This window comes from Pipistrellus hanaki (genome assembly GCF_964339955.1).
Source record: "Pipistrellus hanaki genome assembly, chromosome: 9".
Taxonomy (NCBI): domain Eukaryota; kingdom Metazoa; phylum Chordata; class Mammalia; order Chiroptera; family Vespertilionidae; genus Pipistrellus; species Pipistrellus hanaki.
The window spans coordinates 80,500,021-80,526,842 of record NC_140511.1 but is presented as its reverse complement, the minus strand read 5'-3'; the positions used below and the strand labels follow the sequence as shown (position 1 = coordinate 80,526,842).

Below are 26,822 nucleotides of genomic sequence, written 5' to 3'. Positions count from 1 at the left end.
TGCCGTGAGGGCGGTGTACCGGGCCCTGTCCGGCCGCGGCTCTGGGTTCTTCCCGGTGTGTGCCAGGAGCAAGGCGGTCGGGCCACGTGGGAACCCTGAGGTTCGTTTTGGGGGGACCGCCATTCCGTTGCCCACGGCGACGGCACCGTCTCACGGTCCCACCGGCCGGCCCCGCGCCCTCACCAGCACATCGTTCTGTTACTGCGATTGTCCTGCTGACCGCCCTCCGCGTGGGCGCACACAGCCCATCGCTGTGGTCGGGGGGCTTGCTTGTTTGACCGGGAGGGTGGAGGGTGACACGGCTTTTGGCCAAGGCTGGTGCCAGGACTGCAGGTCGGAAGGCAGGATCTGGGGGGAAAGTGAGGGGCCGGGGCAGACAGCTGGCTCCGGGCGGGTCCGGCGGGGTGTCCGGTCGGAGGCGGTAAGAGAGCTTGTGGTAAGGGGGGGTCTCCGGAGTGTGGTCTCTCCACGGAGACCCCCCTGCCTCGTCCCGCCGAAGGAGAGCTGAGCTTCCAGGGACGGAGGGGTCCCACGGAGCTGAGAAAGACCCCCCGCACCCACCCCGCCACCCAGGCGTCCCGTCACCTATAAAGCGTGTCGCTGAAGGCTAGCTGTGTGCCAGGCCCCGCGGGTGCCTCCCAGCCCCTCCAGCAGCCCGGACGCAGGCATGGCGAGGCCCTGGGGGCGGCGGTGGAAGCGGAGGCTCAGGGAAGGGGGACAATTTCCCCGCGGCCACCGGACGGCTCAGAGGTCCCCGGGAGCCAGCCAGGCCTGGTCTCCGGCTCCGGGAGCATTTAATTAATTAATTAATTTTTAAATTTTTCTTTATTGATGAAGGAATTACATGTGTGTCCTTATTCCCCCTTTGCCCCCCGCCCCCCTGTGTCTGTGTCCACTGGTTAGGCTTGTATGCATGCACACAAGTCCTTCGGTTGATCTCTCCCCCTCCCCCCACCTCCCCCTGCCTTCCCTCTGAGGTTTGATGGTCTGATCGATAAGTGAGCATTTGTGTGCCTTATGAGGTGAAGCTGAGTCACGTTACCTGTGGGAACACACACAGACCTGGCAGTCAGGGAGGACTTCCTGGAGAAGGAGGCACCTACATGCAGCCTGGAGGCTGAGGGCCGGCTGGTGGAGCGGGGGCGAGCAGGGTCCACGTTCTGTCCTCTCTCCCCAGCCTTCCTCTCCGCGGGCCTCGGGGTCCTGGCAGCTTCCGAGACCTGCCCCCCGCCCGCGAGCAGCTCCGGCTGGGAGCCCCGGCTGGCTCCCCCGCTCCCACCCGGCCTCCCCGCCGGCTCCGCGGGGGCCCGGGCCATGGCGGAGCCCCCCGGGCAGGGCCCCAAGAACCCGCACGTGTCCGGCGTGACGGTGCAGCTGGAGATGAAGGCTCTGTGGGAGGAGTTCAACCAGCTGGGCACCGAGATGATCGTCACCAAGGCGGGCAGGTGTGCGGGGGCAGGGGGGAGGGCGGTGAGCGGGGGGAGGAGGGGGTGCGGTGAGCGGGGGGGGGGCGGGGGGGAGGGCGCGGTGAGGGGGGGCGCGGTGAGCGGGGGGGGGGGCGGGGGGGAGGGCGCGGTGAGCGGGGGGGACGCGATGAGCGGGGCGGGCAGGTGTGCGGGGGTGGGGGGGCGGTGAGGGGGGGCGCGGTGAGCGGGGGGGGGGCGGTGAGCGGGGGGGGGGCAGGTGTGCGGGGGCAGGGGGGAGGGCGCGGTGAGGGGGGGCGCGGTGAGCGGGGGGGCAGGTTGCGGGGGGGGCAGGTTGCGGGGGGGGGCGGTGAGCGGGGGGGGCGGTGAGCGGGGGGGGGGCGGTGAGCGGGGGGGGGGTGGTGAGCGGGGGGGGGGCGGTGAGCGGGGGGGCGGTGTGTAGGGGGAAGGGGGGCGGTGAGCAGGGGGGGCGGTGAGCGGGGGGAAGGGGGGGCGGTGAGCGGGGGGGGCGGTGAGCGGGGGGGGGCGGTGAGCGGGGGGGGGCGGTGAGCGGGGGGGAGGGGGGGCGTGAGCGGGGGGGGGCGGTGAGCGGGGGGGAGGGGGGCGTGAGCGGGGGGGAGGGGGGGCGGTGAGCGGGGGGGGGCGGTGAGCGGGGGGGGCGGTGAGCGGGGGGGAGGGGGGGCGTGAGCGGGGGGGAGGGGGGCGGTGAGCGGGGGGGGGCGGTGAGCGGGGGGGAGGGGGGGCGTGAGCGGGGGGGGCGGTGAGCGGGGGGGAGGGGGGGCGTGAGCGGGGGGGAGGGGGGGCGGTGAGCGGGGGGGGGCGGTGAGCGGGGGGGGGCGGTGAGCGGGGGGGGGGGCGGGCGTGAGCGGGAGGGGGCGGTGAGCGGGGGGGAGGGGGGGCGGTGAGCGGGGGGGGGGGGCGTGAGCGGGGGGGGGGCGGGCGGGGGCCCGTGGGGCCGCACTCAGGCGGCCGGCACCCCCTCCCCAGGAGGATGTTCCCCACCTTCCAGGTGAAGATCCTGGGCATGGACGCGCTGGCCGACTACGCGCTGCTCATGGACTTCGTGCCCCTGGACGACAAGAGATACAGGTGCGGCCGGGGGGAGCGGCTCCGTCCGCGGTGCTGCACCCCCGGGAGGCGGGCCCGATCGGGCAGCACCAGGGAGGCCTGTCTGGGGCACCAGCGGGAGTGTGGGGGCGGTGGGCACCAGCCCGGCAGCCGGCGTGGGCGGTGGGCGGTGGGCGGTGGGCACCAGCCCGGCAGCCGGCGTGGGCGGTGGGCGGTGGGCGGTGGGCGGTGGGCGGTGGGCACCAGCCCGGCAGCCGGCGTGGGCGGTGGGCGGTGGGCGGTGGGCGGTGGGCACCAGCCCGGCAGCCGTCGTGGGCGGTGGGCGGTGGGCGGTGGGCGGTGGGCACCAGCCCGGCAGCCGGCGTGGGCGGTGGGCGGTGGGCGGTGGGCGGTGGGCATGGGCAGCAGCTGGGACAGGCGGAGAGGGCGAGCCCAGGACGGCGGGCGGAGCCGCAGGAAGCTCTCGGAGCTGCCGCTTCCCCCTGGCGCGAGGGGCCAGTGCGCGGGCACCGGGGGCGGGGGGCGCTGTGCGATGCGGCCGGCACCTCCCCCCGCTCCGCCCAGGTACGCCTTCCACAGCTCGGCCTGGCTGGTGGCGGGCCAGGCGGACCCGGCCACGCCCGGCCGCGTGCACTTCCACCCCGACTCGCCGGCCAAGGGCGCCCAGTGGATGCGGCAGACCGTGTCCTTCGACAAGCTCAAGCTCACCAACAACCTGCTGGACGACAACGGCCACGTGAGCCGGCCTCAGGGCCTGATTCTGACAAACGGAGCCGGGCCGGGAGCCGGGCCGTGGCCCTGGGGGCTGTGAGGGCGGGCCGGGCCTCAGGGCCTGATTCTGACAAACAAACGGGAGCCGGGCCGTGGCCGTGGGGGCTGTGGGGGCCGTGGGGGCCGTGGCCGTGGCCGTGGGGGCCGTGGGGGCCGTGGGGGCCGTGGGGGCCTCGGGGGCCGTGGGGGCAGGCCGGCCTCGGCAGGGTCTGACAGTGACGAGGGGCCGGGTGGAGGCAGGAGACCCACAGGGAGGCCGCTGAGGAGACCGGGTGCGACAGGAGGCCAGATGGTGGAGGCCCCGGGCGGGCGAGGCGGTCAGACGGGACAGGGCTGAAGGCGGCGAGCAGCGCCCTGTGGGTGAGAGGAAGCACAGCAGCCAGGATGCCCCAGCCCCGGGGCCCGGCACTCCCGCCCCGGAGGGCGGCCGCAGCCTCAGTGACAGCTGCTCCCGCCCCCAGATCATCCTCAGCTCCATGCACCGCTACCAGCCGCGCTTCCACGTGGTCTTCGTGGACCCGCGCAGGGACAGCGAGCGCTACGCCCACGAGAACTTCAAGTCCTTCGTCTTCGCCGAGACCCAGTTCACGGCCGTGACGGCCTACCAGAACCACCGGGTGCGTCGGCCACAGCCGCTTCACCGGCCCAGACTGAGGCTCCCTCTCTCGGCCGCCACACACTCTCTCCGCCCTGGGGCTCCGAGCACCTGCCGGTCACTCCCGCCCTCACACCCGCTGTGGTGCGGGGCCCGGGCCTCCTGACGGGGGCCGGGGGGTGAGGATGGGTGAGCCTGGTGCCCCACAGCCTCGTCCCAGCTCAGGGCTGACCCTTCGCGCCACTCTCTTCTTTGCAGATCACGCAGCTGAAGATCGCCAGCAACCCTTTCGCCAAGGGCTTTAGAGAGAGTGACCCAGACTCCTGGTACTGACCGCTCCTGCCAGGCCTGCCCGCTGCCCTGGCCCAGCCCCTCGCCCCGTCCCCAGGCACCTGCTGGGCTGGCTCCTTAGGAGGCCACGCCCACTGACGGGTCCTGGGGTCTCATTGGCTGACTCGGAACCAGATCCTTGGCATGACCCCTGCCCATCCCTGCCTGCCCCCCTACCCCCCCTACCTGCCCCCCCCCGCCTGCCCCCTGCCACCCCTGCCTGACCCCCTGCCCACCCCTGCCTGCCCTCCAGGACCGCGTCTGCACAGCCCCTGCTTGGCGTCCCCGCCCGGAGCCGCAGCGGCCTCGGCCCCTGCCCGCTGACAGGCCCCGCGGAGCAGGAGAAAGGTTAGACCCGGCGGGACCAGAGCCAGCACGGGGGTGAGAAGCCAGGGCCAGCACCCAGGGCTTCCAGAAGGAGTTCCAGCACACACTGCAAGCCGCTGGGCACCTGTGAGGCAGAGGGGACGCAGAGATTTCTCAGGCGATGTGAGGCCCGAGGCAGAGACAGGGTAGGGACACGTTTCTGGGGGAAGGGGGCGCGAACAGGTGAACTTCCTGGGGAGGTGGTTCCCACGCTGGGCCTGGCAGGCCTGGGAGGGAGAAAGTGAGAGAAATTCCAGGCAGAGGCAAAGCGAGAGCCAAGGCTGAGGCGGGCAGCGTGAGGTGGGAGACGCGGAGAAGGCAGGAGTGGACCTGAGGGGAGGGCTGGGGTCACTCAGCCCACTTCCTCCCTCAGATCCCAACAAAGCTCCAGCTCTCACCACCAGGACCCCTGCTCGGCTCCACCCCCCGCTGCTGGCCACCCCGGAGGCTCTGCTGGCCCCCGCCGCCCACCGGGCCCTCGCCTACCAGGACCTGTACCCCGGAGCCTCGAGCTCTCTGGGCATCCCAAGGGCCCGGCCCACACCGTACCCCCTCCCCGGCATCCAGGCTGGCAGGGATCGGGGCGGCCTGCGCCTCCCAGCTGGGCTGGGGCTCCTGTCCCCCACTGCCACCTGCCTGAGGTCCCACCAGGACCCTCAGTGACGAAGGGTACCCTGTGGGCAGAGTCCCCTTACCCTGGACCCCACGCCCCCCAGCCTCACCTCTGCAGAGACCCCACCCTTCCCGAGGGGAGCAGTGAGCACAGAAGCCCAGAGGGGGAGGCTGGGATAGTGCCAGGCTTGGAACCAGGCCTCCTACCCCCAACCTGTGCCCTTCTGCTGTGGGGGTGACTCCTCCAAACTCTGCCCCCCTCTTCCTCCCCACACATTAAACTGTTTGGCACGGTGGTCAGAGCCCCTCTGTCCGCAGGGCTGCTGGGGGAGGGCTCAGGGACACTGAACGCCGGAGCCTGGGCTGCAGGCACCCAGAGCTCTCCCGGGCCCTGGCGCTCCCTGCCCGTGTGCCCGGATGAGGCTGAACTGCAGCTCGGAGAGGTTCTTGCTCAAAGTCAAGGCTTGAGGACACGTGCCGCTCAACGTCCCGGTGCTGGGCGTGGCTGGGGTCTGGCCCTCAGGGGCCAGGGTCTGGCTCAGGTTCCGGAACCACAGCAGGCAATGACCACAGGGGCCCAGGTGGGTGGGGGAGGGATTTGAGAATCTGATCAGGACTGACCCGGGGCAGCGCCTGGAGAAAGCCACCTTTGAACCAGCACCCAGAGGAGCGGAAAGGAGAGGGGAGGGGCCTGGAACGGGGAAGGCGGGCGGGGTGGGTCCCCAGGAGCCGGAGGGCGGCGCGGCCCTGATATCCTAGGGCGCCCGTGGACCCCTAACGCCGACTCCGCCCATCTTGGAGCCGTTGCTGTGAGGCCCTCGGAGGGGAACGGACACACACGGGCGCAGGGCGGGGAGCCGGCGGGGCCTCAGCAGCAAGGCACCCCGATTCCTGAGCTCCGTGTCCGAAGGGCTGAGATCGGTCCCCGGGCCGAGCACGACCGAAGCTGGAGGACACAGGAGCCTGACATGCACCCCACCTCCGCCCCGCCCCGCCCCGCCCCGCCCCGCCCCGCCGCCTCTGCGGGCAGCGAAGACACCGGCCACGCCCCTTCCGGCCCGGCCCTTGCACAGGTCACGCCCCTTCCGGCCCGCCCCGCTTTCTCTTTAGAGCCCGCCCCTTGTGGTGAGGCCACGCCCCATAGAGACCACGCCTCTTACATAAAGCCACGCCCCTTTCGGGCCCGGCCCCACTTCCCCTCCTGGAGTCTGCCCTTTGCAAGACGACGCCCCTTACCAGGCCACTTTCTTTACCAGGCCACGCCTCTTACATAGGCCACGCCCCTTATGGACCCGCCCCCACTTCCCCTCCTGGAGGCCGCCCTTGAGAGGCCACGCCCCCATATGGGTCACGCCCTGCATAGGCCACGCCCCTTTCTAGGCCACGCCTCTAAACCGCCTGGGCAACTTCGGAGCCCGCAGGCCCGGCCGGGGCGGGGCGGGGCGTCGGGCCACCCCAGCGCCGCCCCCCGGGTCCCTGAGCGCCGCCCCCCGGGTCCCTGAGCGCCGCCCCCCGGGTCCCTGAGCGCCGCCCGCGGCCCGGCCCGGCAGGAGCGGCGGCGCGGGCCGGACATGCTGCCCGACTGCCTGTCGGCGGAGGGCGAGCGGCGCTGCCGGCAGCTGCTGGCCACGGCCACGGCCCGGCTCCGCGCGCGGCCCGCGGCGGCCGCGGTGCTCGTGCCGCTGTGCTCGGTGCGCGGGGCCCCGGCGCTGCTCTACACGCTGCGGTCCAGCCGCCTGGCCGGGAGGCACAAGGGCGACGTCAGGTACCGCCCGGCCCTCCGCTCCGCGCCCCGCTGGCAGGGCCGCCGCACCGGGGACGCTGGGCCCCGCCTCGGTCTCCGCCTCCGGAGGACGGGTCTGCGGGGAGCCCGGGCCCGGCGCCGCGGGGCCCCTCGAAGCCGCCCGCAGCACCTCCCGCCTGGGACACCCGCGAAGCTGTGACCCCTCTGAAAGGGGCGCCCTCGGGCCTCTGCGGAAAGATCGGGGTCCCAGAGCCTGGGGAGCCTGGGCGGGCTTTCCGGCTCCCCGCCCCGGCCGCGCCCCCGGCGGGAATTGGGGACCCCCGGGGCCAGCGCCGGGGCCACCGCAGGCCGAGTTTGCACGTCTGAGTCCGGGGCCTCTCCCACCGCCATGGCTCAGGGAGGCCCGCACCGGAGAGGCCGGTGGCTTCCGGAGCCGCGCTGGGAACTCGGGCGGGAGCTTGGGGGTCCCTGGCCCTCCGCCTCACCGCCTGCGCCTGTCAGCTTCCCAGGTGGCAAGTGTGACCCGGGGGACCGGGATGTGGTGCACACGGCCCTGAGGGAGACCCGGGAGGAGCTGGGCCTGGCGGTGCCCGAGGACCGCGTGTGGGGTGTCCTGCAGCCCGTGTATGACCAGGTGAGCCCGCCGGGCTCCAGGCCCCCGTTCGCCCACTCTGCCTGCCCCGGGCGCGCCCCGGGACCCGGGACCCGGGACAGGAGCAGGTCCTGGGCTCCAGCAGGGGTGGAACGCAGGGCACCGGCGCCTGCCTGCCCCTCCTCGTCCGCCCCCCACAACCCTCCGGGGCTATTGTACCCTCTTCTCACAGGGATGGATGCTGGGGCTCAGGTTCCGGGGAGGCGGCGTGGGGATGAGCCGGTTTGGGATGAGGGTTGGGAAGACCCCACAGGGCAGGTTTTAGGGTCGTAGAAAGAAGGGAAGGTTTTCTAAGTGGAGGGAACAGTCTGCGAAGGGCCGGAGGCTGAAGGGGTCCCGAGGCAGTCGGCGTGGCTGGAGGGAGCCCCCCGCAGGACAGGGCCAGAGGGACCGGCTGTGGCCGCTCCAGGCCTCCGGGTGGCGAGGGTGGGGTTCCTCAGCCCCCGCTCCAGCCCAAAGGCCTGCCGCGGCCAGGCCTCCCTTGACCGCCTGCCTCCCTGGCCCAGGCACAGAACACCGTGGTGCCAGTGCTGGCCGGTGTGGGCCCACTGGATCCCCAGAACCTCCAGCCCAACCCCGAGGAGGTGAGCAGGGCCGGGCGCCTGGGGCCGGGCTGTCCCGGGGGGAGAAGGGGGCCCGCCATGGCCGGCCCTCTGTCCGCCCCTCCTGTCCGCAGGTGGAGGAGGTGTTCGCGCTGCCCCTGGCCCACCTGCTGCAGGCACAGCACCAGGGCTACACCCACTTCTGCAAGGGCGGCCACTTCCGCTACACGATGCCCGTCTTCCTCCACGGTCCGCACCGCGTCTGGGGGCTCACGGCCGTCATCACCGAGTTCGCCCTGCAGGTCCTGGCGCCCGGCGCCTACCAGCCCCGCCTGGAGATCCCCCGGGCGTGGCGGCTCCGGGCCTGAAGGCTGGTCCCTGCAGCCCCCGCCTCCACCCGCCAGCCCAGCTCCGCCTCGGGACTGAATAAAGAGCCTTTACCGACTCTGGGACTGCATCTTCTGCGCCAGCGCCCGGCCTCGAGCAGACCCCCTGGGACAGCGGGGCTCCTGGCTGGGCACCCCTGTCCGAGCACACTGTCCCCCGCAGGGGCGCGCACCCTGCACCAGGTACTTGGCATCACTGCTCTCGTTCCACCCTCGCCTCGGCCCCGTGAGGTGGGCCGACGCTGTCCCGGGCTGGTGAGCCTGGGCTCCGAGAGGACAGACGCCTTGACCACGCTGGGGTTTGAACCAGCCCTCTCGGACTCGAGCCCAGACACTCAGCCACGTGTGCTCCTTCCGCCGTGCCTGGCGGGCCCCGTGCTGGGCCGCGGGAGTCTGGAGAGGAGCCCTGCACGTGACTGCTGAGCGCCCACCATGCTCCAGCTGCTGGGCGGGGCCACACCTGGGGACCAGCAGATGCTGTCCTGGCCTCTGGGGGTGGAGAGGGGCTCAGACTAGGGGAGACCTTAGACCAGATGCTCCCTCCTGTGGCCGCACATTAAACGATCACGTGTAAGTCACAGGGGAGTTAGGCAGTGTGCTGTGAGAGTAGAGGGGGTCAGTTGGACTTTGGCAGGTGGACTGGGCAGTATTAGCCAGGACAAGTGATGGGGAGCGCCACCCACTGGCTGGAATGGTGATTGTGAATGCAGGGTTCACGTCGCTTCAGGCTTGGCTGCATCCAGGGGCTCTCTCTCTGGCCGGCCTCATCCCCAGGAGCCATCTCCACTCCGCGGAGAGGGAGGAGAGGGCCGCAGCTCCAGGTGGCCCAGTGTTCCGCTCGGCCAGGGTAACCCGGAAGCGCCCTGCCTGGCCTGCTGGGCCCAGGCCCTTCCCGAGCCAGCCGTGCGGCTGCTGGGTTTGGAGTCGTTGACTGGCAGGGTCTGGGGCACAGCCCTGGGAGGAGGGTGGGCTGGGAATAGGGAGGGGGCGGCCCCCAAAGGACCGCTGGGAAGGGGGGTGCCGAGCAGGGGAAAGCCAGCCGAGCTCCCGGGCAGAGTGACCTTGAAACCGGAGGCAGGGGTGAGCCGGGTCGAGGGCAGGGCAGGACGGTTGGGGCAGCAGCCGCCGGGCACAGAGCTCGGGTGCTCACGGAAACCGTGAGGAGTAACGTGGAGATGGGGGGTGCCAGGGGCACGCCTCAGTGCCGGGCTGGGACTTTCACCCAGGCCCGTAACGGAGAGAGGAGTGGGTGTGATCTGACCCACGTGCCAGAAGCGTGCGCTGCAAGGGACCAGACCGCAGATGCCTCCTCCCCAAGTGCCCCCCCTTCCCGGGCACCCCCACATTCCACATGAGCCCTCCCCTCCCCTCCCTCCCCTTACACCCCTCTACGCCCTCCAGAGTCCCACACCCCGCCCTCCCTCCACACCTCCCCACATGCTCCCTCCTCCTGCACCTTCCCTCTCACCTGCTCTTCACCCCCCACACCCCTCCCATCGCCCTCACCCCTGTCACCGGGCACCCGCCTCGGAGCAGGTCCCATGATGGGGTAAAAATAACCGCAGCCTGTGAGTAGGGGGAGGGGCTGGCCAGGGCGGAGGGAGGCGGACGCCCCCTTGCCCAGAGCTAAGTCAGGGGCCCTCGGAGTCAGGCAGGGGAGTGCCTCTCCTGAGCCCGGAGTGGGCTCTGAGCCCCGCCCTCCCCTCCCTCGCGGGTACCAGGAGGCCGGGTCACACCGATGAGTCACCGCAGTCGGGCGCACACCCAGTGCGGGCAGCGGGCAGAGCCGGGCGGCAGAGCGCAGAGAGGCACCGTCGGCCACCGGGTCCCCCTCCAGGCTGGAGCCCCCCTCCCCACCCACCCACCCTGCCCTCTGTGCTCAGGTCCTCCTCAGCACCCTCAGCGAAGCCGCTCCACCATGCCTAGGCCCAGGGTGCTCCCCTCCCGTCCAGTCCAGGGGGCTTGTCTGAGCCCCTCCCCCGTCTGAGCCCCATGGTGGGCGCGGACGCGGCGGGCACGGAGGCGGCGGGCTGGCGGCGGGCGCCGCGGGTGAGCATGCAGGAGCACATGGCCATCGACGTGAACCCGGGGCCCATCCGGCCCATCTGCCTCATCTTTGACTATTATACTTCCCTCACTTCCACCCCTTCGCAGGGCCTGCCCTGCGCGCCCCAGACCCACCCCCCGCAGTGCCCCCCGCCATCTGCTCTGCACCCCAGCCACCGCCGGACCCGGAGCCAGAGGGAGACTCGGACGACAGCAGTGAGTGGGGCGGGGGCGAGGGCACCCTGGGCCCGGCCCAGCCAGGACTGGGTCTGTGCGGGGCCGGGCAGGAGGCACGGTGCCACGGGGGCAGGAGCAAGAGGAACTGACCTGCGTGCCCCCTCCCGCAGCCGCCCTGGGCACCCTCGGGTTCACCCTCCTCTTCGATGCGGACAACAGCGCCCTGCACTGCATGGCTCACCGTGCCAAGGTGAGGCTGGGCGGGCTGAGCCGTGGGCCTGGGCCTCAGCCTGACCCACATCTATCGCTCCCCCCCAGGGCCTCAAGCCACCAGCCTCAGGCTCCCTGGACACCTCCGTCAAAGCCAACCTGCTGCCCGGGGCCAGCAAGGTGAGGGCAACCCCGGCTCCTGCTGCCCTCGGCCCTCCCCCCGCCTGGGACACCCACCCGCCCGGCCCGGCCCGGCCCGGCCCCCAGGCCTGAGCTCCCACGGCAGCTGCACCCCGGGACCCTGGGAGGGCGGCGGCCTGGGGGGCCCGGGGCGAGGCACCCTGACCCCGGCCGGCCCCCAGGCCAGCTGAGGACGCGCACGGCGGGGCACGCGGGGGCCGGTCTGGGAGGAGGCGTCACGTTTCACGGCCTCACCCCCACGCCGGCGCAAGACCCTGCGGTGGGGCCGGAGCCGGGCCACGGGGGGCGGGGGAGGGGGCTCGCCTGCCCGTCTGACCCGGGGCCTCCAGGCTGTGTGTGTGTGTGTGTGCGAGGACCCCGGCTGCGGCCGCGGCGCCGGGCGCCCCCCTGGGGAGCTGCGGCTGCCCCTGCGGAAGCTGGTGCCCAGCCGAGCCCGGAGCTTCAGCCTGTGTCTGCAGAAGCGGAGGCCGGTGAGGCGGGCGGCGCACAAGGTGGGGTCCGGGGCCCACAGCCGTGTGCTGGGGAGCTGGGGAGGGGCGGGCGGGAGGGAGACAAGGTGACCGGCTCTCTGCTCTTTCAGACCAAGAGGCCGGAGCGCCTGGACACGTCCCATGGCATGTCCCTGTGCGCGGTGCGCAGGACACACGTGTCCCTGTGCGCGGTGCGCAGGACATACGTGTCCCTGTATGCAGTGCATAGGACACACGTGTCACTGTACGAGGTACGTAGGACGCACGTGTCCCTGTACATGCTGCGTAGGACACACGTGTCACTGTACGAGGTGCGTAGGACACACATGTCCCTGTGCACGGTGCGTAGGACACACGTGTCCCTGTGTGCGGTGCGCAGGCCGGTGGCCCTGAGCAGGCTGTGCAGGGGACAGGCCTGGTGCTCGGGCACCAGGCAGGTGTGAGGCGGGCTGGGAGGAGCGTTCTGAGGCTCGGAGCCTGGGGAACAGCAGGGATCCGCAAAGCCCTCGGGGAGGGGGTGCAGAGACCCAGGCCCCTGGAGCAGAGGCTGAAACTGCTGGGGTTTGTGTGGCCGGAGCAGCGCGGAGGGCAGGTGAGAATGGACAAGGTGGGGCTCCCTGGCTGCTCCCGGGGGTCAATGTGGTGCCACTCCTGGGGCTGGCACCCTTGGACCAGCGCTTGTCAGGAGGCAGTGACAGTAACTGGAGGGGCCCCAGGGGAGACCCAAGACTAGACTGAGGCAGGACTGGCCCAGGCCCCTCTGATGGAAGGTCCAGTGCTGCTGCCCTGCCCCCTACTGGAGCCACAGGGTACTGCAGCTGGTGCCCAAACAAGGCCAGGCAAGTGCCACCTCCGTGGGGCTGGTAACCTGTGCCACCCACCGCCTGTCCCGCTCACTGCAGTGCGGGTGCCGGCAGGTGCCCACGGACACTCCCACAGGAAGAGCTAGATGCTGGCCCGGCGGCTGGACTTCCTGCAAATCGAATCCTAGGTTACATTTGGGAGAAACATCCTTCCCGGCCCCCCCCCCCCGAGGGCTCCTCTTGGAAGCACCAGGGTGAGTGTGGCAAAAGGCGTTCAGCGTCTGGTCCCGGGACAGGGGGTGGAGGGCGGCTGGTCCCAGAACTGGGGGGGGGGGGAGGCGCGCGGAGGGCGGGTGTTGTACGGGAGGACCTGTGCGGCTCCCGAGACGCGGCTTTCCCAGCGGGAGGGTGGTGGGCCCTCTGGGAGGCCATCACACGTGCCCGGCCTGTCTGGCTCTCGGCCTGTTTCCCTCCTCTCCACGGCAAACATGTGACCCGCCGGTCGCGAGGCCTGAGCAAGCCCCTCCCCTTCTTAGCTTCTGGAGGTACAGCTGGCCCGGGCAACTGCCTTCCAGGGCACCAGGCCCACGAGTGTGAAACTGAACCATGAAGTTAGACCACTGGCCTGTCTGAGCTCACACCCTGGCTGACACGGGCGGGCGGGCGGGCGGCTGTGGTGCAGGGCTGCCCCGCCTGCCCCGGGGAGGAGCGCGGGCACATCCTGCTGTCCCTGTGCTACAGCTCCCGGGGGCGGCCTGCTCCTCGGACCCTTCGTCCGCCTGTGAGTGTGGCAGAGGTGGCGGGCTGGGAGTCCTCTGGGCTCCTCTCCAGAGCCACCCCTCACCCGACCCCGTCCCCCAACCAGGTCCCTGCATCCCAATGTGGGGAAGAAAACTAAGTACAAGACCAGCGTTCGAAAGAAGGCCCTGAACCCCGAATCCAATGAGGTGGGCCAGGCCCAGGCCCAGGCAGGCCTGCTGCTCTGGGTGGGGTCAGCACCCCGCCTCAGGGAGAGAACACAGGTCCGCAGGCCCGAGCCCCTCGCCACCTGGGCCTGTTTCTGAGGCCGGGAGGGACCGAGCGCCTGCCTTCCTCTCTTCCCGCAGGAGTTCTGTGCGGGCCGCAGGGAGGAGCTGCCCGGAGGACCCTCTGCTGTCCGTGTGGGACTATGACCTGGGCTCAGCCAACGACTTCACTGGTGAGTGGAATGCAGGGAGCCGGGTGGGGGCCCAAGGGGCACCACACATCTCCTGACTGCTCTCCCCCATCCAGGCAGGGTGCAGCTGAGCGGCCGGGCCAGCGGGGAGCGCCAGCGGCACTGGAGGGAGTGCCTGGGCCACAGTGACCGCCGCTGGAGCTGTGGCACCCGCTGGACGGCAGTGCGCCCCTCCAGCTCAGCGACCAGCTGGGCACCTGGCCCGGCCCTGCTCACTGCTCCTCCCCACACTGACCCACACGCCTCCCAGAGGTGGGAGGAACCAGGGCTGCCTCGCCCCCCGTGCCCATCCCCTCGTCAAACTGTTTCCCTCCTCCCCTCCTTCCACGTGTGCCCAGGGCCGAAGCAGGAATAAACCTCTCCTCCAATCCAGGCTGAACCAAGCTTCTCTTTCCTGGCCGATCACCGCACAGGGCAAACTGGACCCTGCTCTCCGAGTCCCCACCCTCAAGGGCCCAGGGGGTGTTCAGGACAGACTCACTGACGCACCGGAGGCCAGTGGATTCACAGCATGACCTGGAGCTGGCCATCCCGCCCCAGCCTCCCCAGCTGGCAAACGGGCCCGAGTGATGGGCAGGGGCAGGGGCAGAGCAAGGCCACAGAGAAGCCGCAGCAGGACGGGGGGCAGCACTGGCTTTATTGTCCCGCCGTCTGAATGACACCAGCCAGGGCAGCAGGCTCAGGCGGCGGCCTGCCCGACCTGGTGCTGCTGGGCAAACCGCTGCATCCGGTCCTCGAGCTCCGGCCGGAAGTGTCGGATCAGGCCCTGGAAGGGGGGGCACGGTGTGAACCGGGGGCTAAAGACCCAAGGCCCGGGGCGCTCAGCACCCCACGAGCGCCGGAGCAGGCGGCGGGTACCTGCACAGGCCAGGCGGCCCCGTCGCCCAGCGCGCAGATGGTGTGGCCCTCGATCTGCTTGCTGATCTCCCACAGCGAGTCGATCTCGGCCGGCCGCGCGTCCCCCCTCACGAAGCGGGCCATCACCTTGTTCATCCAGTCCACGCCTGCGGAGAGGGAGAGACTGAGGCCCCGGCAGCGGCAGCACCTGTTTGCTCAGGGCCCAGCGCCCGCTCCCCTCTGACCTCTGCCCACCCAGGCCCGGCGAGCCAGAGCCCCGCCCCCGCCTGGCTCACCCTCGCGGCAGGGCGTGCACTGGCCGCAGCTCTCGTGCTTGTAGAACTCGATGAGGCGGGCGATGGCTTTCACAATGTCCGTCTGGAGGGACAGAGGACAGTGAGCCTGGGCCCTCCCTGGGCGTCCGGCAGGCCCCTTCTCCGCGGCACCTGCCCCAGCGCAGCCTCGCTCCCCGTGCCCGCCGGCATCTCGGGCTGCAGGGCTGGGGCCAGCCACGGAGGGCACCGCGCAGGCGCAGGCGGGGGACGGGTGGGGGCGGCCAGCCCTTACCGAGCGGTCCATGACGATCACCGCGGCCGTGCCCAGCCCCGTCTGGGCCTGCACCAGCGCGTCGAAGTCCATCAGCACCGTCTCGCACACGGACTTGGGGATCAGCGGGGTGGACGAGCCGCCGGGGATCACAGCGAGGAGGTTGTCCCAGCCGCCCGTGACGCCCCCTGGGGGACGTCCCCAAAATGGCGGTGTCAGGGCCGGGGCCAGCAAACGGGCCGAGTCCTGAGTCCAGGGCCTGTCAACCCTGCCCCAGCCCCAGGCCCTTCCAGCCTGGCTCTCTCCACGAATGCCCTGCCACCTGCCTCCTGCCTCCTGCCCCCTGCCCCTGCCCCCAGACCCCCTGCCCCAGGCCCCCGGCCCCAGGCCTCACCCGCGTGCTTTTCAATCAGCTCCTTCAGCGGCACTGACATCTCCTCCTCCACGGTGCACGGGTGGTTGACGTGGCCAGAAATGTTGAACAGCTTGGTGCCCGAGTTCCGCTCGCGGCCAAAGCTGGCGAACCAGGCGCCCCCTCGGCGGCAGATGGTGGGGGACACGGACACCGTCTCCACGTTGGCCACGGTGGTGGGGCAGCCAAACACTCCTGTGCGGCAAGGGGACAGGTCGGGGCGGTTTCCTGGCAATGGTCTGTCCAGGGTCCCGCACCCATGGCAGAGCGCCCCCTTCTGCTGTTTATCACTCTCATCCCCCCGGACCCCCAGCCAGCGGGTCCTGCACCGCCTGTACCCACCACGCCCTTGGCTCCGGAGGGCTGGAGGGGACCTGGTGCCTGGCATGGGGCTGAGGAGGTGGCACTGGCGGAGCCTCATGTAGTTACCACCCGCTCCCCGTGTCCGGCCCCAGAGCAGGAGGAACTCGGAGATCCCCTAAGGAAGACCAGACCCCGATCCCGCAGGCCAGGCCAGGCCAGGAGGCCGGAGCGCACCCACGTCGGCGGGGAAGGGCGGCTTCAGGCGCGGCTTGCCCTGCTTGCCCTCGATGGACTCGATGAGCGCGGTCTCCTCCCCGCAGATGTACGCGCCGGCCCCGCGCACCACGAACACGTCGAAGTCGTAGCCGGAGCCGCAGGCGTTCTTGCCGATCAGACCAGCCTCGTAGGCCTCTCGGATGGCCACCTGCGGGGCGGGGCCAGCGTGAGGTCACTGTCCCCAGGGGCTGGGGACGCTGTGGATGGGTGCGGGGCAGAGGAGGGGAGAATACAGGCCCGTCACCAAATCCAGGGCAAAGCCCCTCTGACAGGAACGGAGGACGCTCTGGAGGGGCGAGGGCTTGTACAGAGTGCGTGCCATTGTAACAACAACTTAGAAATTCCCCAACTACATCTATTCTTAAAAGAAAGGTTTTAGAATAATGAAGGATTTAGCAAGTAGCGGATCTGTGTGAGATTTTCCTCACGGCTTCCTATCTTCACAATAAGTACTGCTTCTGCGATAGAGGGAAAGACCTAGAGGTTTGACTTTAAAGTATGTAATAACAATACATTTTACACTCGATGCTGCTGCGTGGGCCCTATACACGGGCATCACCAGGCTAAGAATCTAAGATCCACCCCTTGGTCACGGACCCTTCCGCAGGAAATATGCCCTCTTACGAGGCCCCACACGCGAGAAGTCATGGCGCCACGGAAAACCTCCCACGGTGAGCCTGGAGTGAACGGGGCGGCCAGAGGGGGCCGCTGGGGGCCTGTCCCAATCCCGCACACGCAGGAGTGGCCGGCACTCTCCCAGGGACCCGCCAGATTAGGCGATGACTGTGCGGGTCAGTGGGCGGTGCGCTCCTCCACGGTGCCCCCCCAGCCCACCTGCAGGTTGGAGGCCTCGTTGTAGAACTCCCCGCGGATGTAGATGTAGGCGGCGCGCGCCCCCATGGCCCGGCCGCCCACCAGGCAGCCTTCCACCAGCTTGTGGGGGTCGTGACGCATGATCTCCCGGTCTTTGCAGGTGCCCGGCTCCCCCTCGTCCGCGTTCACCACCAGGTACTTGGGCCTGTGGGGGCCAGCAGGTCAGTCAGGCTGCAGGGCCACCAGGGAGGGTCTCTCAACCCCCCTCTCCCAGCCACGCCTCCAAGATGTCTCCTCTGACAGCCGATCCCCCGCTGCCTCCCAACACGTTCCCAGGCTTCTGCCTGCTCAGCACCGATGACGGGAGCTCACTGATGTACCCCTGTGGCCTCTGACAGGAAAGGCCGTGGCTCTGCTGTCCACAGGTCTCTCTCTGTGCTTTCCCAGAGCCCACACTCTGCTCTTGGTCACAAAGGCTTTCTGAACCTCCGCCATGTCACTGAGGCCAGAGGAGGTGAGGCAGCTGACGTGTACCATTTCCTTTCTATGTGCTGACCAATGAGCAGGCCACAGCTATTCAAACTCTCTTTAATCCCCACAAAAGATAGCATCCATTTAAAGATCGCTGAGGTTCAAAGAGGCCAAGAGACTGCCCAAGCTTAATGATTAGAAGGCAGAGCTAGGAATTGATCAATTAAGTCGCCCGAGTCAAACTCGTGTGCTGCCCTGACCCCGGCTGTCTGTCGGGGCACTGCCCAAACACCAGAGGTTCTGGGTTCGATCCCCGGTCAGGGCATTTACCTAGGGAGCAGGTTCGATCGCCCGTAGGGGTGTGCAAGGGAGAGAACTGATGGATGTTTCTCTCTCACATCAGTGTTGCCCTCCCTTCCTTCCTCTCTCTCTAAAATCAGTAAGCACATCCTCAGGTGAGGATTAAAAAAACAATCTTGTTCTGATTCTGCTGCCCTTCAAGTCTCCCCGGAGGAAGGCCAGAGAGAACGGAGTCCCGCCTACGGAAGCTCCAGTGACATTTCCCGCTTCATTCCCTGGGAGGCAGCAGCCCGGCCCTCCCGCGCCCGGCCGCCCGCACGCACCTGCCGTCGGAGGGCTTGTTCATGAAGCTCCACTTGAGGCCCGTGGGGAAGCCAGCACCTCCTCGGCCCCGCAGGCCGGAGGTCTTGATCTCACCCAGGATCCAGTCGGGCCCCTTCAGCAAGATCTCCTTCGTCTTGTACCAGTCACCGCGGCGCTGGGCACCCTTCAGCCTGGACAGAGCGGGAAGGTGCTGAAGGGGAGGCCGTGCCCTGCGACCCCAGGCTCAGGGCGCCAGCTCACCTCCAGTCATGGCGTCCATACAGGTTGGTGAAGATCCGGTCTTCGTCCTTCAGGGACCCAAAGGAGGTCTTCTTGGGCGCCGCCTGGGGACACAGAGGGTCAGGAAGCTCAGCAGAGCTCTGGGGTCACCAGGGGCCACCCAGAAGCCAGATTCTTAGGTCGCCCTGACTAGCCGGGCTGCGCGGGGGAGAGGGCAGGAGCCTAAGCCTCAGGACCCTGGGAGCATCATGGCTACCACCACCCCCAGTAACCACGTCCCGTCAGCAGGCCCCGGGCTGAGCATTTCACATCCAAAACCCTGTCATTCCGCATAACGCTGAGCCAGGAGTGAGTTTACAGAGGAGGGAACTGAGGCTCGGAGCAGAATGAACTTACAGAAGGGCATATAGCCAAAAGCAGCAGACAGACTTGAGCTGAGGGCTATCTGAGCCCAATGTAATGGCCTGTCCATTTCCCTGTCTGGCTGTCCTGCTGGACGGAGCCTTGGTTAGGCCCGGGCCATCTGTTACTGACAATGCTGGGAGCAGAATGTGTTTGCTGATGGAAAAGAAATGTCTGCCTAGGGCCGGGCGGAGGGAGACCCGTTTGGGATGAAACTGGTGAGAAGAGTGGGACCTGGGATTCCACAGAAGCCAGGGGTGAGCACCCGGCTCAGAGCGCTGGGGAACCGGCTCCCGGATCCGACCCCCTAAGAGCCGCAGCAGGAAGCAGAGCGCTGAGCGGGGAGTCGGGCGGTGCACCACCCGCTCCGGTTTTCTGCACCTGCACAACGGAGCTACGACGCTTTCCCGCCCCGCGGGGCTTGGCGAGGGAGGAACGGGGCGCGGACGCTTCCCCGCCTTCAAAACTCCCCAAGGGAAGCCGGAGGCAGGGGGAGTCAGCCTCCCGCTGGGACCGTTCCCCTCTGCACCCATGCCGGGGGGGGGGGGGCCTTCCTGCCGGGCTGGGGAGACAGGAGGGTTCTCAGGAGGCACCACAGGCCCGCGGGGCGGCGCGCGGAGACACGGCGGCGAGACCCGCCCGCTCGCACCCCTGCTCCGAGCCAGGCCGGCCTCACCGTGTCGCCGCTGAATCGCACAGACACCCGCGCGGGGAGCGACCCGCCGAGCAGCCGCCGCGCCGCCAGCATCGCGGGGGCCAGCAAGTTCACCTCCCGCTGTCACCTTCACGGCTCTCCGCCGAGGAACCCGCGCGACCCGAACGCCGGGCGGCGCACAGGAAGCGCGTCACGCGCCCAGGCATCCCTGCGCCTCTCCCACCCCGCCCTTCGCCCCGCCCTCTGGGAGAGGCCGGAAGTGGCCTGAGTAACGCTGGGGCTGCTGGGAAATGTAGTCCGACGCGCCTTGCTTCTCCCGCCGGGCTGTAAGCACTTGCTCCCCGGGGCAACCACTGGCCCACTGAGCGTTTGCTTCCGGACCCAGCCTTTCCAACCTCAAGTGAACAAGCCTTGAGCGTGGCCTCCTGCCAGTTTCTGGTGTTTTCCACGTTCTATAGGTTCAGCATTCAGTGTGAGCTCCTGTATGCACAAGTGCTGGGGGGGGGGGGGGAGAGGAGAAAACGGCCTGACCCTCATGACTATGTTAATTCCATTTTACACATGAAAGAACTGAGGCCCTTGGAGGCTTCATGCCTTGTCCGTGGGCATCCAAGAGTGTTAGAATTGGAGTCAGATCCTGGCCTTTCTTCCCAGAATGCCCCGCGCACCACAAACCTACAGAACAATTGACACACATGTGACAGTCATGGGATGTCTGTGGAATCTCCAAAAGAGGCGCCCAAACAATGGCAGCTTGTCTCGTGTGCTGCAGATGGGTAAGGCGGTCACAGGCCCAGAGCCCAGCAGTCCTGGCTCCCAGCCGCGGCCCCGCTCCTGGCTGGGGAAAGAGATTGCCCAGACAGATCTGGGGATTACACAGCTAATCCGGAGTTCAGGCTTGAGCTCACGAATGCCTCGCTCTGGGGTGGGAGCAGCTGGGTCACGGCGGATGGATTCCTTCCTTGTTCCTCTCTAATTGGGTCAAGGGAACAGAAGGCCCTGGGGAGAGGCAGCCTGGGGCAGGAGATGGCTGGACAGGGGATGATGGGAATGGAGCATGAGGGGCAGGGTCTCCCATACATCCAGTGCCAAGCAATTGCCATGTGTTATCTCTTTAATCCTCCTACAGCCTCAGCTGTAGGAACGATGAGCCCCTGTTTTCAGAAGAGGATCAAGTATCAGCAGCACTGGCTGGCCTACTGCTCTCCCCAGGGTGCGTCAGTCTTACTGAACACTAAAGCACGTCCGTGGCGCCAAGACCGTCACACACCAAGTTGTGGTCTACGCACGGCTCCACTGCCGCCGGTGGCAGACACGGCACAGCGCCCCTGCCCGCGGGCACAGGGGGCACAGGAGGGGCCTGCCCCGCCTCCGGGGGGGGGCCGTCGTGTGTGGGGGCATGTCCAGCATCCCCACGAGCTCCGATGCCGTTCCAAGTTCCTTCCCCTCGTGGTGAGGCCTGACCCTCTCCGGAAGGTGCCAGCATCTGTGCTTCTCTCTGGGGCTCTGCAGTTTCACCGTCGCTTTTGTGTCAGCCTTTGGTCCTTTTTTCCTCCCCTTCCCATACGCTTGGCCGTCAGAGTGCCGGAAGCTCATCTTCTCCTGCCTTGCGTTGTTCATTTGATCACCTGCTCCCTATTTCTCCCCTCCGCCCGCCCTCCCTCTCTCTCTGGACCTCCTCGAATAATCAGTTTTTCTTCTCTCTCCATGCTTTTGTCTTTCTGTTCTGTTTTCACGTGGGTGTTCAGCCTCATCTTCAAGATTGTCCATCTCCACTGTGTCACACTATGAAGTCCCAGCTCCGTCCCCGAGCGCTCTGTGCTGGCGCCCTTTCCCGCCCCCGGAGGAGGTGTCCTTTGTTATCTCCCCGAAGTCTCTCCTGCAGCCTGCACGCTCTCTGTCTCCCCCGAGCTCCTTGCGTTTTCCTGTTCATGATCTCTCTCTTTCAGGTGAGAGGTTTCTCTCCGATGCCAGGCAGTTATGTGTTGTCGTTGGTATTTGTCCGGTGAGGAGCGAGGGAGTCGGCGGGAGTTCCGGGTGCATTTGAAGTTGTCAGCTTCAGGGTCCGTTTCTGCCCCTCCCGCCCGGGGTCCGGGCCGCTCTGCCTGTTCCGGGGCCAGGCTGGGGGCATGGGGGCCCTCCCCCGGGCACGCAGGCGGCCCCTCTGCCAACTGCTCCCCCAGAGCCTGTCCCAGGCTCTTGCTCTTCACGGTGGCAAACCCATCGTGTGAGCACCTCCCGCGCTCAGCCGGTCTCCTGCTGGATGGCGATGCTGTTTCAATACGTCTGACCACAATGGTACCATGAATTCCCTTTTCCTGCCTCAATTCACACCAAAAGCAAGTTATTTATACTTTCTGTGACTCAGTTTCCTCCCACAAACAGGGACAAGGTGGTGAGGGTTCAGGAAGGTAACGTACTACAGCAGGGATGTCACACCCGAGGCCCTCGGACCCATGCGGCCCACACTGAGTGTTTCTGCAGCCCAGTCACTGTAACAGCATGTAAGACACGTTTTTAAAAATATATATTTTATTAATTTTTTACAGAGAGAAAGGGAGAGAGAGAGAGAGAGTTAGAAACATCAATGAGAGAGAAACATCTATCAGCTGCCTCCCGCCCACTCCCTACTGAGGATGTGCCCGCAACCAAGGTACATGCCCTTGACCGGAATCGAACCTGAGACCCTTGAGTATGAAGGCTGACGCTCTATCCACTGAGCCAAACCGGTTAGGGATGTAAGAAACATTTTAATAAAAATGTTATAACTTGCCAAGACCGGTTTGGCTCAATGGATAGAGCATCGGCTTGGGGACTGAAGGGACCCGGGTTCGATTCCGGTCAAGGGCATGTACCTTGGTTGCGGGCATATCCCCACTAGGGGGTGTGCAAGAGGCAGCTGATTGGTGACTCTCTCCCATCGATGTTTCTAACTCTCTATCTCTCTCCCTTCTTCTCTGTACAAAATCAATGAAATATATTTAAAAAATGTTGTAACTTAATTTTTACAATATCCAGTTATACATTATTATTATTTTTTATTTAATTTTATTTTTTATTGATTTTTTACAGAGGAAGAGAGAGGGATAGAGAGTTAGAAACATCGATGAGAGAGAATCATCAATCAGCTGCCTCCTGCACACCCCCTACTGGGGATGTGCCTGCAACCAAGGTACATGCCCTTGACAGGAATCGAACCCGGGACCTTTCAGTCCGCAGGCCGACGCTCTATCCATTGAGCCAAACCGGTTTCGGCTACATAATTATTTTTTAATAACATATATTTATTGATTTCAGAGAGGAAGGGAGAGGGAGATAGAGATAGAAACATCAATGATGAGAAAAAAGCATTGGCTGGCTGCCTCCTGCACGCCCCCCACTGGGACTGAGCCCACAGCCTGGGCGTGTGCCCTTCAATAGGATCAAACCTGGCACCCTTCAGTCTGCAGGCCGACGCTCTATCCACGGAGCCGAACTGCCTAGGGCTCTACATAATTATTAATAACGAACTACAGCCTTCGCCAATGACTGATGACTGTAATCATGTCCATTCATTCCCCTTCCCTCTCCACTAACAGTAGCAGCAAATATTTTAGCATCCGACTGCCACGTCCTTAGTCTTGTACTGACTTTTTTGGTGTGTGCAACAGGAAATGTTTCGTTTTCGGAGAGCAAGGAAAATAGGCTTATTTGCGTGATGCTTATTAATTTGTGCCGCTATCCAGTGTCTGGTAAGTGAATGTTCTAGAGAAATATTAATTTTTGTTAAAATGTTCTATTACTTTATGTCGATGACTCATTTATTTCAGCCCTTTGTACGCAGCATGTCTCTATGAAATAAACCTGTTTCGATGCAAATTGGAGCTTTTGTTTCTCTGCGGCCCACACACGCTTAAACCGTGTGTATCTGGCCCGTTAGCCTTTGCGTGGGACACGCCTGTACCGCAGCCTGTCCGTCCTGCCTGCGGGGAGCCAGCGCTCAGCATTAGCAGCTACCGCCGGTCTTTGAGGCGTGGCTGTGGGCGGTTCGGGATTCCCGCCTTTTCCGTTGGGATCCGCACGTCTTAAATCCAAAGTCCTCCCCGAGGCACGGCCTGTTCCAGCTCCCAACCTTGTCCTCCGCCTCCCGGGCAACGCCCAGGGAATGCCGGCACCCTCTGCGTCCGGGCTCCCAGCGGCCGCCGAGCCTTCCCCAGCGCCCCAGCATGTCACTGACACCACGCGGGCCCCAAAGGGGGCTCCGAGGTGTGGGATGGGTGCAGGCCTCCCTTTGCTGGCCCAGCTGTGAGGTCACTTCCTGAGGGACTCCCCTATGGGCAGGGCTCCTCCCGGCTGCAGGACAGGGGCTCCCGTGGCTCCTCCTTCACTGTCCCTGCTCACACCCCAGTGCCTCCACCGTCCCTGCTCACACCCCAGTGCCTCCTCTCCACTGTGGACATGCCCCCCCCCAGCTCCCCAGGCCGATCTTTCTCAGGCTCCATCCTTTAGCAGCCTGGGTGGGGCGGCGGGAGGCGCCTGCCCTTCGTGCTGCCCGCAGTGTCCACCATGTCTGAGGGGCAGGGAGTGACCCCCTCCCGCCGGCCAGCTGGGCTGCTGGGCTGTGCCCGGAGGGACCTCAGCTCCCGCTGGCCGGGCCTGAGGTGCCCTGGCAGCTGCGGGCTGGGCCGAGAGCCTGCTGCCACAGTGAGCCTTCTCTCGGGACTGGGACCTCCAGGGTAGGGATCTCCGTGATTTCTCTTCCTGCTTCTTTCTTTCTTTTTCCCCTCTTCCCAAGCTCTGCAAACACAGACCGCACTGCAAGCTCCCCGGAGACGCTGACTGTGCCTTAGTTTTCAGGCGTCCCAGCCGGGCACCTCCAGCGTCTGACAGGCGAGGACCCCACAGCCCTTTCCCCAGGAGACTCAGGGCCCACGGCGCCACTTTTCTGGAAACTTTATTGGTGCAGGGGCGGGAGGCAGGCGGGCAGCCCCCCCTCCTGCTGGGGCCGGGCCTCACTGCTTCCCGTTGCCGTTGATGGGGCGGCTCACGTGCTCCGGGGAGGCCAGGAAGGCCTTGAGCTTGGGCCGGGCGCTGAGGCGGGACACGTAGGCCGCCAGCAGGGGCAGGGCGTCCAGGCAGCCGGGGGCCAGGACCTGGTGGATCAGCAGCAGGTCCAGCAGGTTGTAGTCGGCGAAGGAGATCTGCGGGGAGGGGGGGTCAGGCGGCGGCGGGGCAGACCGGAGGGGCAGGGGGAGGGGGAGGGGTCCGGGGCCTGAGCCGGGCCCTCGGTCTGTCCAGCCACGGACGGATCACGCACCCTCTGCCCCCTTTCCCGTCGGCACGGGAGGGTGGCACGGGAGGAGGGGCGGCCGCCCACCTGGCTGCCCACGATGAAGGCCTGGCCGCCCTGGTTCTGGGAGAGCAGGGTCTCAAAGGGCTTCAGGCGGCCCGGCAGCGCCTTCACGTAGTCCTCCTTGCCCGCCTCCTGCCGGGAAGACAGACGGCACCGGTCACTCCGCTGACCCTCACCCTGCGGCCCCCCCTCCCGCTGCCCGTCTGAGTCTCCGCCTCAGAGCCCCGTGCTCCGCGGCTGACTCCCCCCAGGCTGTGCCACGTCCTGTCCGCCAGCAGCCAGTCCCTCCCTTCCTCCCTCCCTCCCTCCCCGTGACCGCTCAGCAGATCCCTGCGGGGGCCCTGGGGGTGGGTGTGGGGGGGTGGGTGCCCGTTCGTTCAGGAAGCCCGTCTCTGCTCACGCACGTAGTTGGTGTAGATGAGGCTGGCGTACTTGCAGCGCAGGTCCTCCACGCCGTCATTCACCACGTCCAGCAGGGCCGCCTCGCGCGGGTCCTTCCCGTACAGCCCTGGGGGGAGGGGGCGGGAGGGGGCGGGTGACCGTCAGCTGACAGTCTGAGAGCCATCCTCAGGCCGGCCATGGTGCCGGGGCCCAGCGAGCGGGGGGAGGAGGGCGGGGGAAGGAGGCGGTCCTGCCCCACAGGGGGTGCTCAGAACCGGTGGGAGGCAGCCTGGCGGGGGGCAAGGGCTGCAGGCGAGCTGGCTGACCTCCCGGTGCCCGCACCCCCTCCCCTGCCCGGGGCCCAGAGCGGGAGCCCCCGCCCCGCCCGCACCTCCGCACTCACCCAGGGAGCGGCCCAGGTGCCGCAGGATGGCGTTGGACTGGTACAGGGTCAGGTCTCCGTCCTGGAACTTGGGGAGCTGCCCGTACAGCTGGGGGTGCACAGCCCTGTCAGCGCTGGGCTCGCCTGCCCCCCTGCCCCGCCCCCCGCCCCCCGCGCAGGGCACGCACGCAGGAGGCCTTGAGGGTGCCCTCCAGCCACGCCTCCTTGGTCACCACCTCCTCCGTCCAGCTCTGGCCCTGGTCCGCCAGCAGCATGCGCGTGGCCTCGCAGCGCCCTGCGGGGAGGGCGCGGGCTGAGACCCAACCCCAGGCCGGGGGCGGGAGGGGGCTCCGGGGAGGGACCGGCCACAGGGTGGACCCCAACCCGGAGCTCAGACACGGCACGCGGTCCGGCCAGCGGCCCCCGAGGACGGACAGGGGTCTGCGCCCCCCTCCACCCCCGGCCCCTCCACCCCCGGCCCCTCCACCCCCGGCCCCTCCACCCCCGGCCCCCTCCACCCCCGGCCCCTTCACCCCCGGCCCCCTTCCACCCCCGCCCCCTCCATCCCCGGCCCCCTCCATCCCCGGCCCCCACCGCCCCCGGCCCCCTCCACCCCCGGCCCCCACCGCCCCCGGCCCCCTCCATCCCCGGCCCCCACCGCCCCCGGCCCCCTCCACCCCCGGCCCCCAGCCATGCGGGTGCGGCTGCCCCCCCAGCCCCGGCCCCGGCCCCGGCCCGCCTACCTCGGACGGGGAAGTAGACGATGGTGTAGGGCGCCACTGGGGGGGGAGAGCTGGTCAGCGCCCGGAGGGCAGTGCACCCCCCGCCGTCCCCCGTCCCCCCGGCCTCCCCCGGCCTCCCCGGGCCCCATCCGGGCTCCGGGCCCCGGAGAACCCCCGCCCCGCGCCGGTGCCCGATCCCCTGGCGGCCGGGGCGGGGGTCCGGCCGGAGCGGGCGCTGCAGCCTCGGGCCCCCCAGCCCCCCGCCCTCGGGCCCCCCGCCTCCGGGCCCCGCGCCCTCGGGCCCCCCGCCTCCGGGCCCCGCGCACTCACTGGCGACCGAGCGGGGTGGCGGCGGCGGCAACTGTGCTCCGAGGCCGCGGCCCGGAGCCCGACGGGGAGGTCCCGCCCCGCCCCCGCCCTGCCCCCGTCCCCGCCCCCCGATTCCTGCCCCCTCCCCCGCCCGGTGCTGAGTCACCGCCGCCCCGCCCCCGCCAGGGTTCGCGGGGAGCTGGTGAGACCGGGTCCGGGTTTCCAGAACCTTCCCCGGGCCCTGGCTTGGCCCGGGCCGGCCTCCTCCTAACCTTGGGTCGCAGATTCAAGAGACACAAACTCAGACAAAGGCGCTGCACCAAGAGGGACAGAGCCGCGTGCCCTGCACACAAACACGCGTGCACGCACTCAAACTCGCGTGCACACACTCAGACACGCGTGCCCTGCACACAAACACGCGTACACAAACACGCGTGCATGCACTCAAACACGCACACAAACACGCGTGCACATACACTAACACGCGTACATGCACTCAAACACACACAGACTCGTGCCCTGCAC

General features: G+C 67.9%; 4 protein-coding genes and 1 pseudogene across 5 annotated transcripts; 3 read left to right on the top strand and 2 right to left on the bottom strand.

Annotated features, from left to right (window-relative positions):
- Positions 1-1,209: 1,209 nt before the first annotated feature.
- On the top strand, positions 1,210-6,143 carry TBX10 (T-box transcription factor 10). Its single transcript, XM_084894636.1, has 7 exons — positions 1,210-1,445; positions 2,412-2,513; positions 3,057-3,228; positions 3,725-3,880; positions 4,117-4,184; positions 4,442-4,536; positions 4,928-6,143. Exons 1-7 carry the CDS (start codon positions 1,315-1,317, stop codon positions 5,215-5,217), a joined length of 1,014 nt encoding a protein of 337 aa, XP_084750762.1. The 5' UTR covers positions 1,210-1,314; the 3' UTR covers positions 5,218-6,143.
- A 538-nt stretch (positions 6,144-6,681) lies between these two features.
- Positions 6,682-8,548, top strand: NUDT8 (nudix hydrolase 8). The gene is made up of 4 exons (XM_084895519.1): positions 6,682-6,931; positions 7,412-7,544; positions 8,069-8,146; positions 8,239-8,548. Exons 1-4 carry the CDS (start codon positions 6,738-6,740, stop codon positions 8,470-8,472), a joined length of 639 nt encoding a protein of 212 aa, XP_084751645.1. The 5' UTR covers positions 6,682-6,737; the 3' UTR covers positions 8,473-8,548.
- A 1,860-nt stretch (positions 8,549-10,408) lies between these two features.
- LOC311628500 (double C2-like domain-containing protein gamma) lies at positions 10,409-14,079 on the top strand (annotated as a pseudogene). Its single transcript, XR_014797072.1, has 11 exons — positions 10,409-10,752; positions 10,884-10,963; positions 11,032-11,103; positions 11,478-11,615; positions 11,705-11,905; positions 12,512-12,651; positions 12,934-12,988; positions 13,080-13,178; positions 13,263-13,344; positions 13,504-13,599; positions 13,674-14,079. The product of XR_014797072.1 is annotated as a double C2-like domain-containing protein gamma (transcript).
- A 150-nt stretch (positions 14,080-14,229) lies between these two features.
- On the bottom strand, positions 14,230-19,396 carry NDUFV1 (NADH:ubiquinone oxidoreductase core subunit V1). Its single transcript, XM_084895518.1, has 10 exons — positions 19,193-19,396; positions 18,136-18,218; positions 17,895-18,065; positions 16,822-17,005; positions 15,946-16,135; positions 15,391-15,603; positions 15,018-15,184; positions 14,747-14,828; positions 14,472-14,617; positions 14,230-14,379 (listed from the first exon to the last, which is right to left on the bottom strand). Exons 1-10 carry the CDS (start codon positions 19,262-19,264, stop codon positions 14,293-14,295), a joined length of 1,395 nt encoding a protein of 464 aa, XP_084751644.1. The 5' UTR covers positions 19,265-19,396; the 3' UTR covers positions 14,230-14,292.
- A 4,692-nt stretch (positions 19,397-24,088) lies between these two features.
- GSTP1 (glutathione S-transferase pi 1) lies at positions 24,089-26,405 on the bottom strand. Its single transcript, XM_084895334.1, has 7 exons — positions 26,319-26,405; positions 26,010-26,045; positions 25,455-25,561; positions 25,288-25,375; positions 24,908-25,011; positions 24,528-24,635; positions 24,089-24,351 (listed from the first exon to the last, which is right to left on the bottom strand). Coding segments are annotated over exons 1-7 (633 nt in total). The 5' UTR covers positions 26,320-26,405; the 3' UTR covers positions 24,089-24,162.
- Positions 26,406-26,822: the final 417 nt, after the last annotated feature.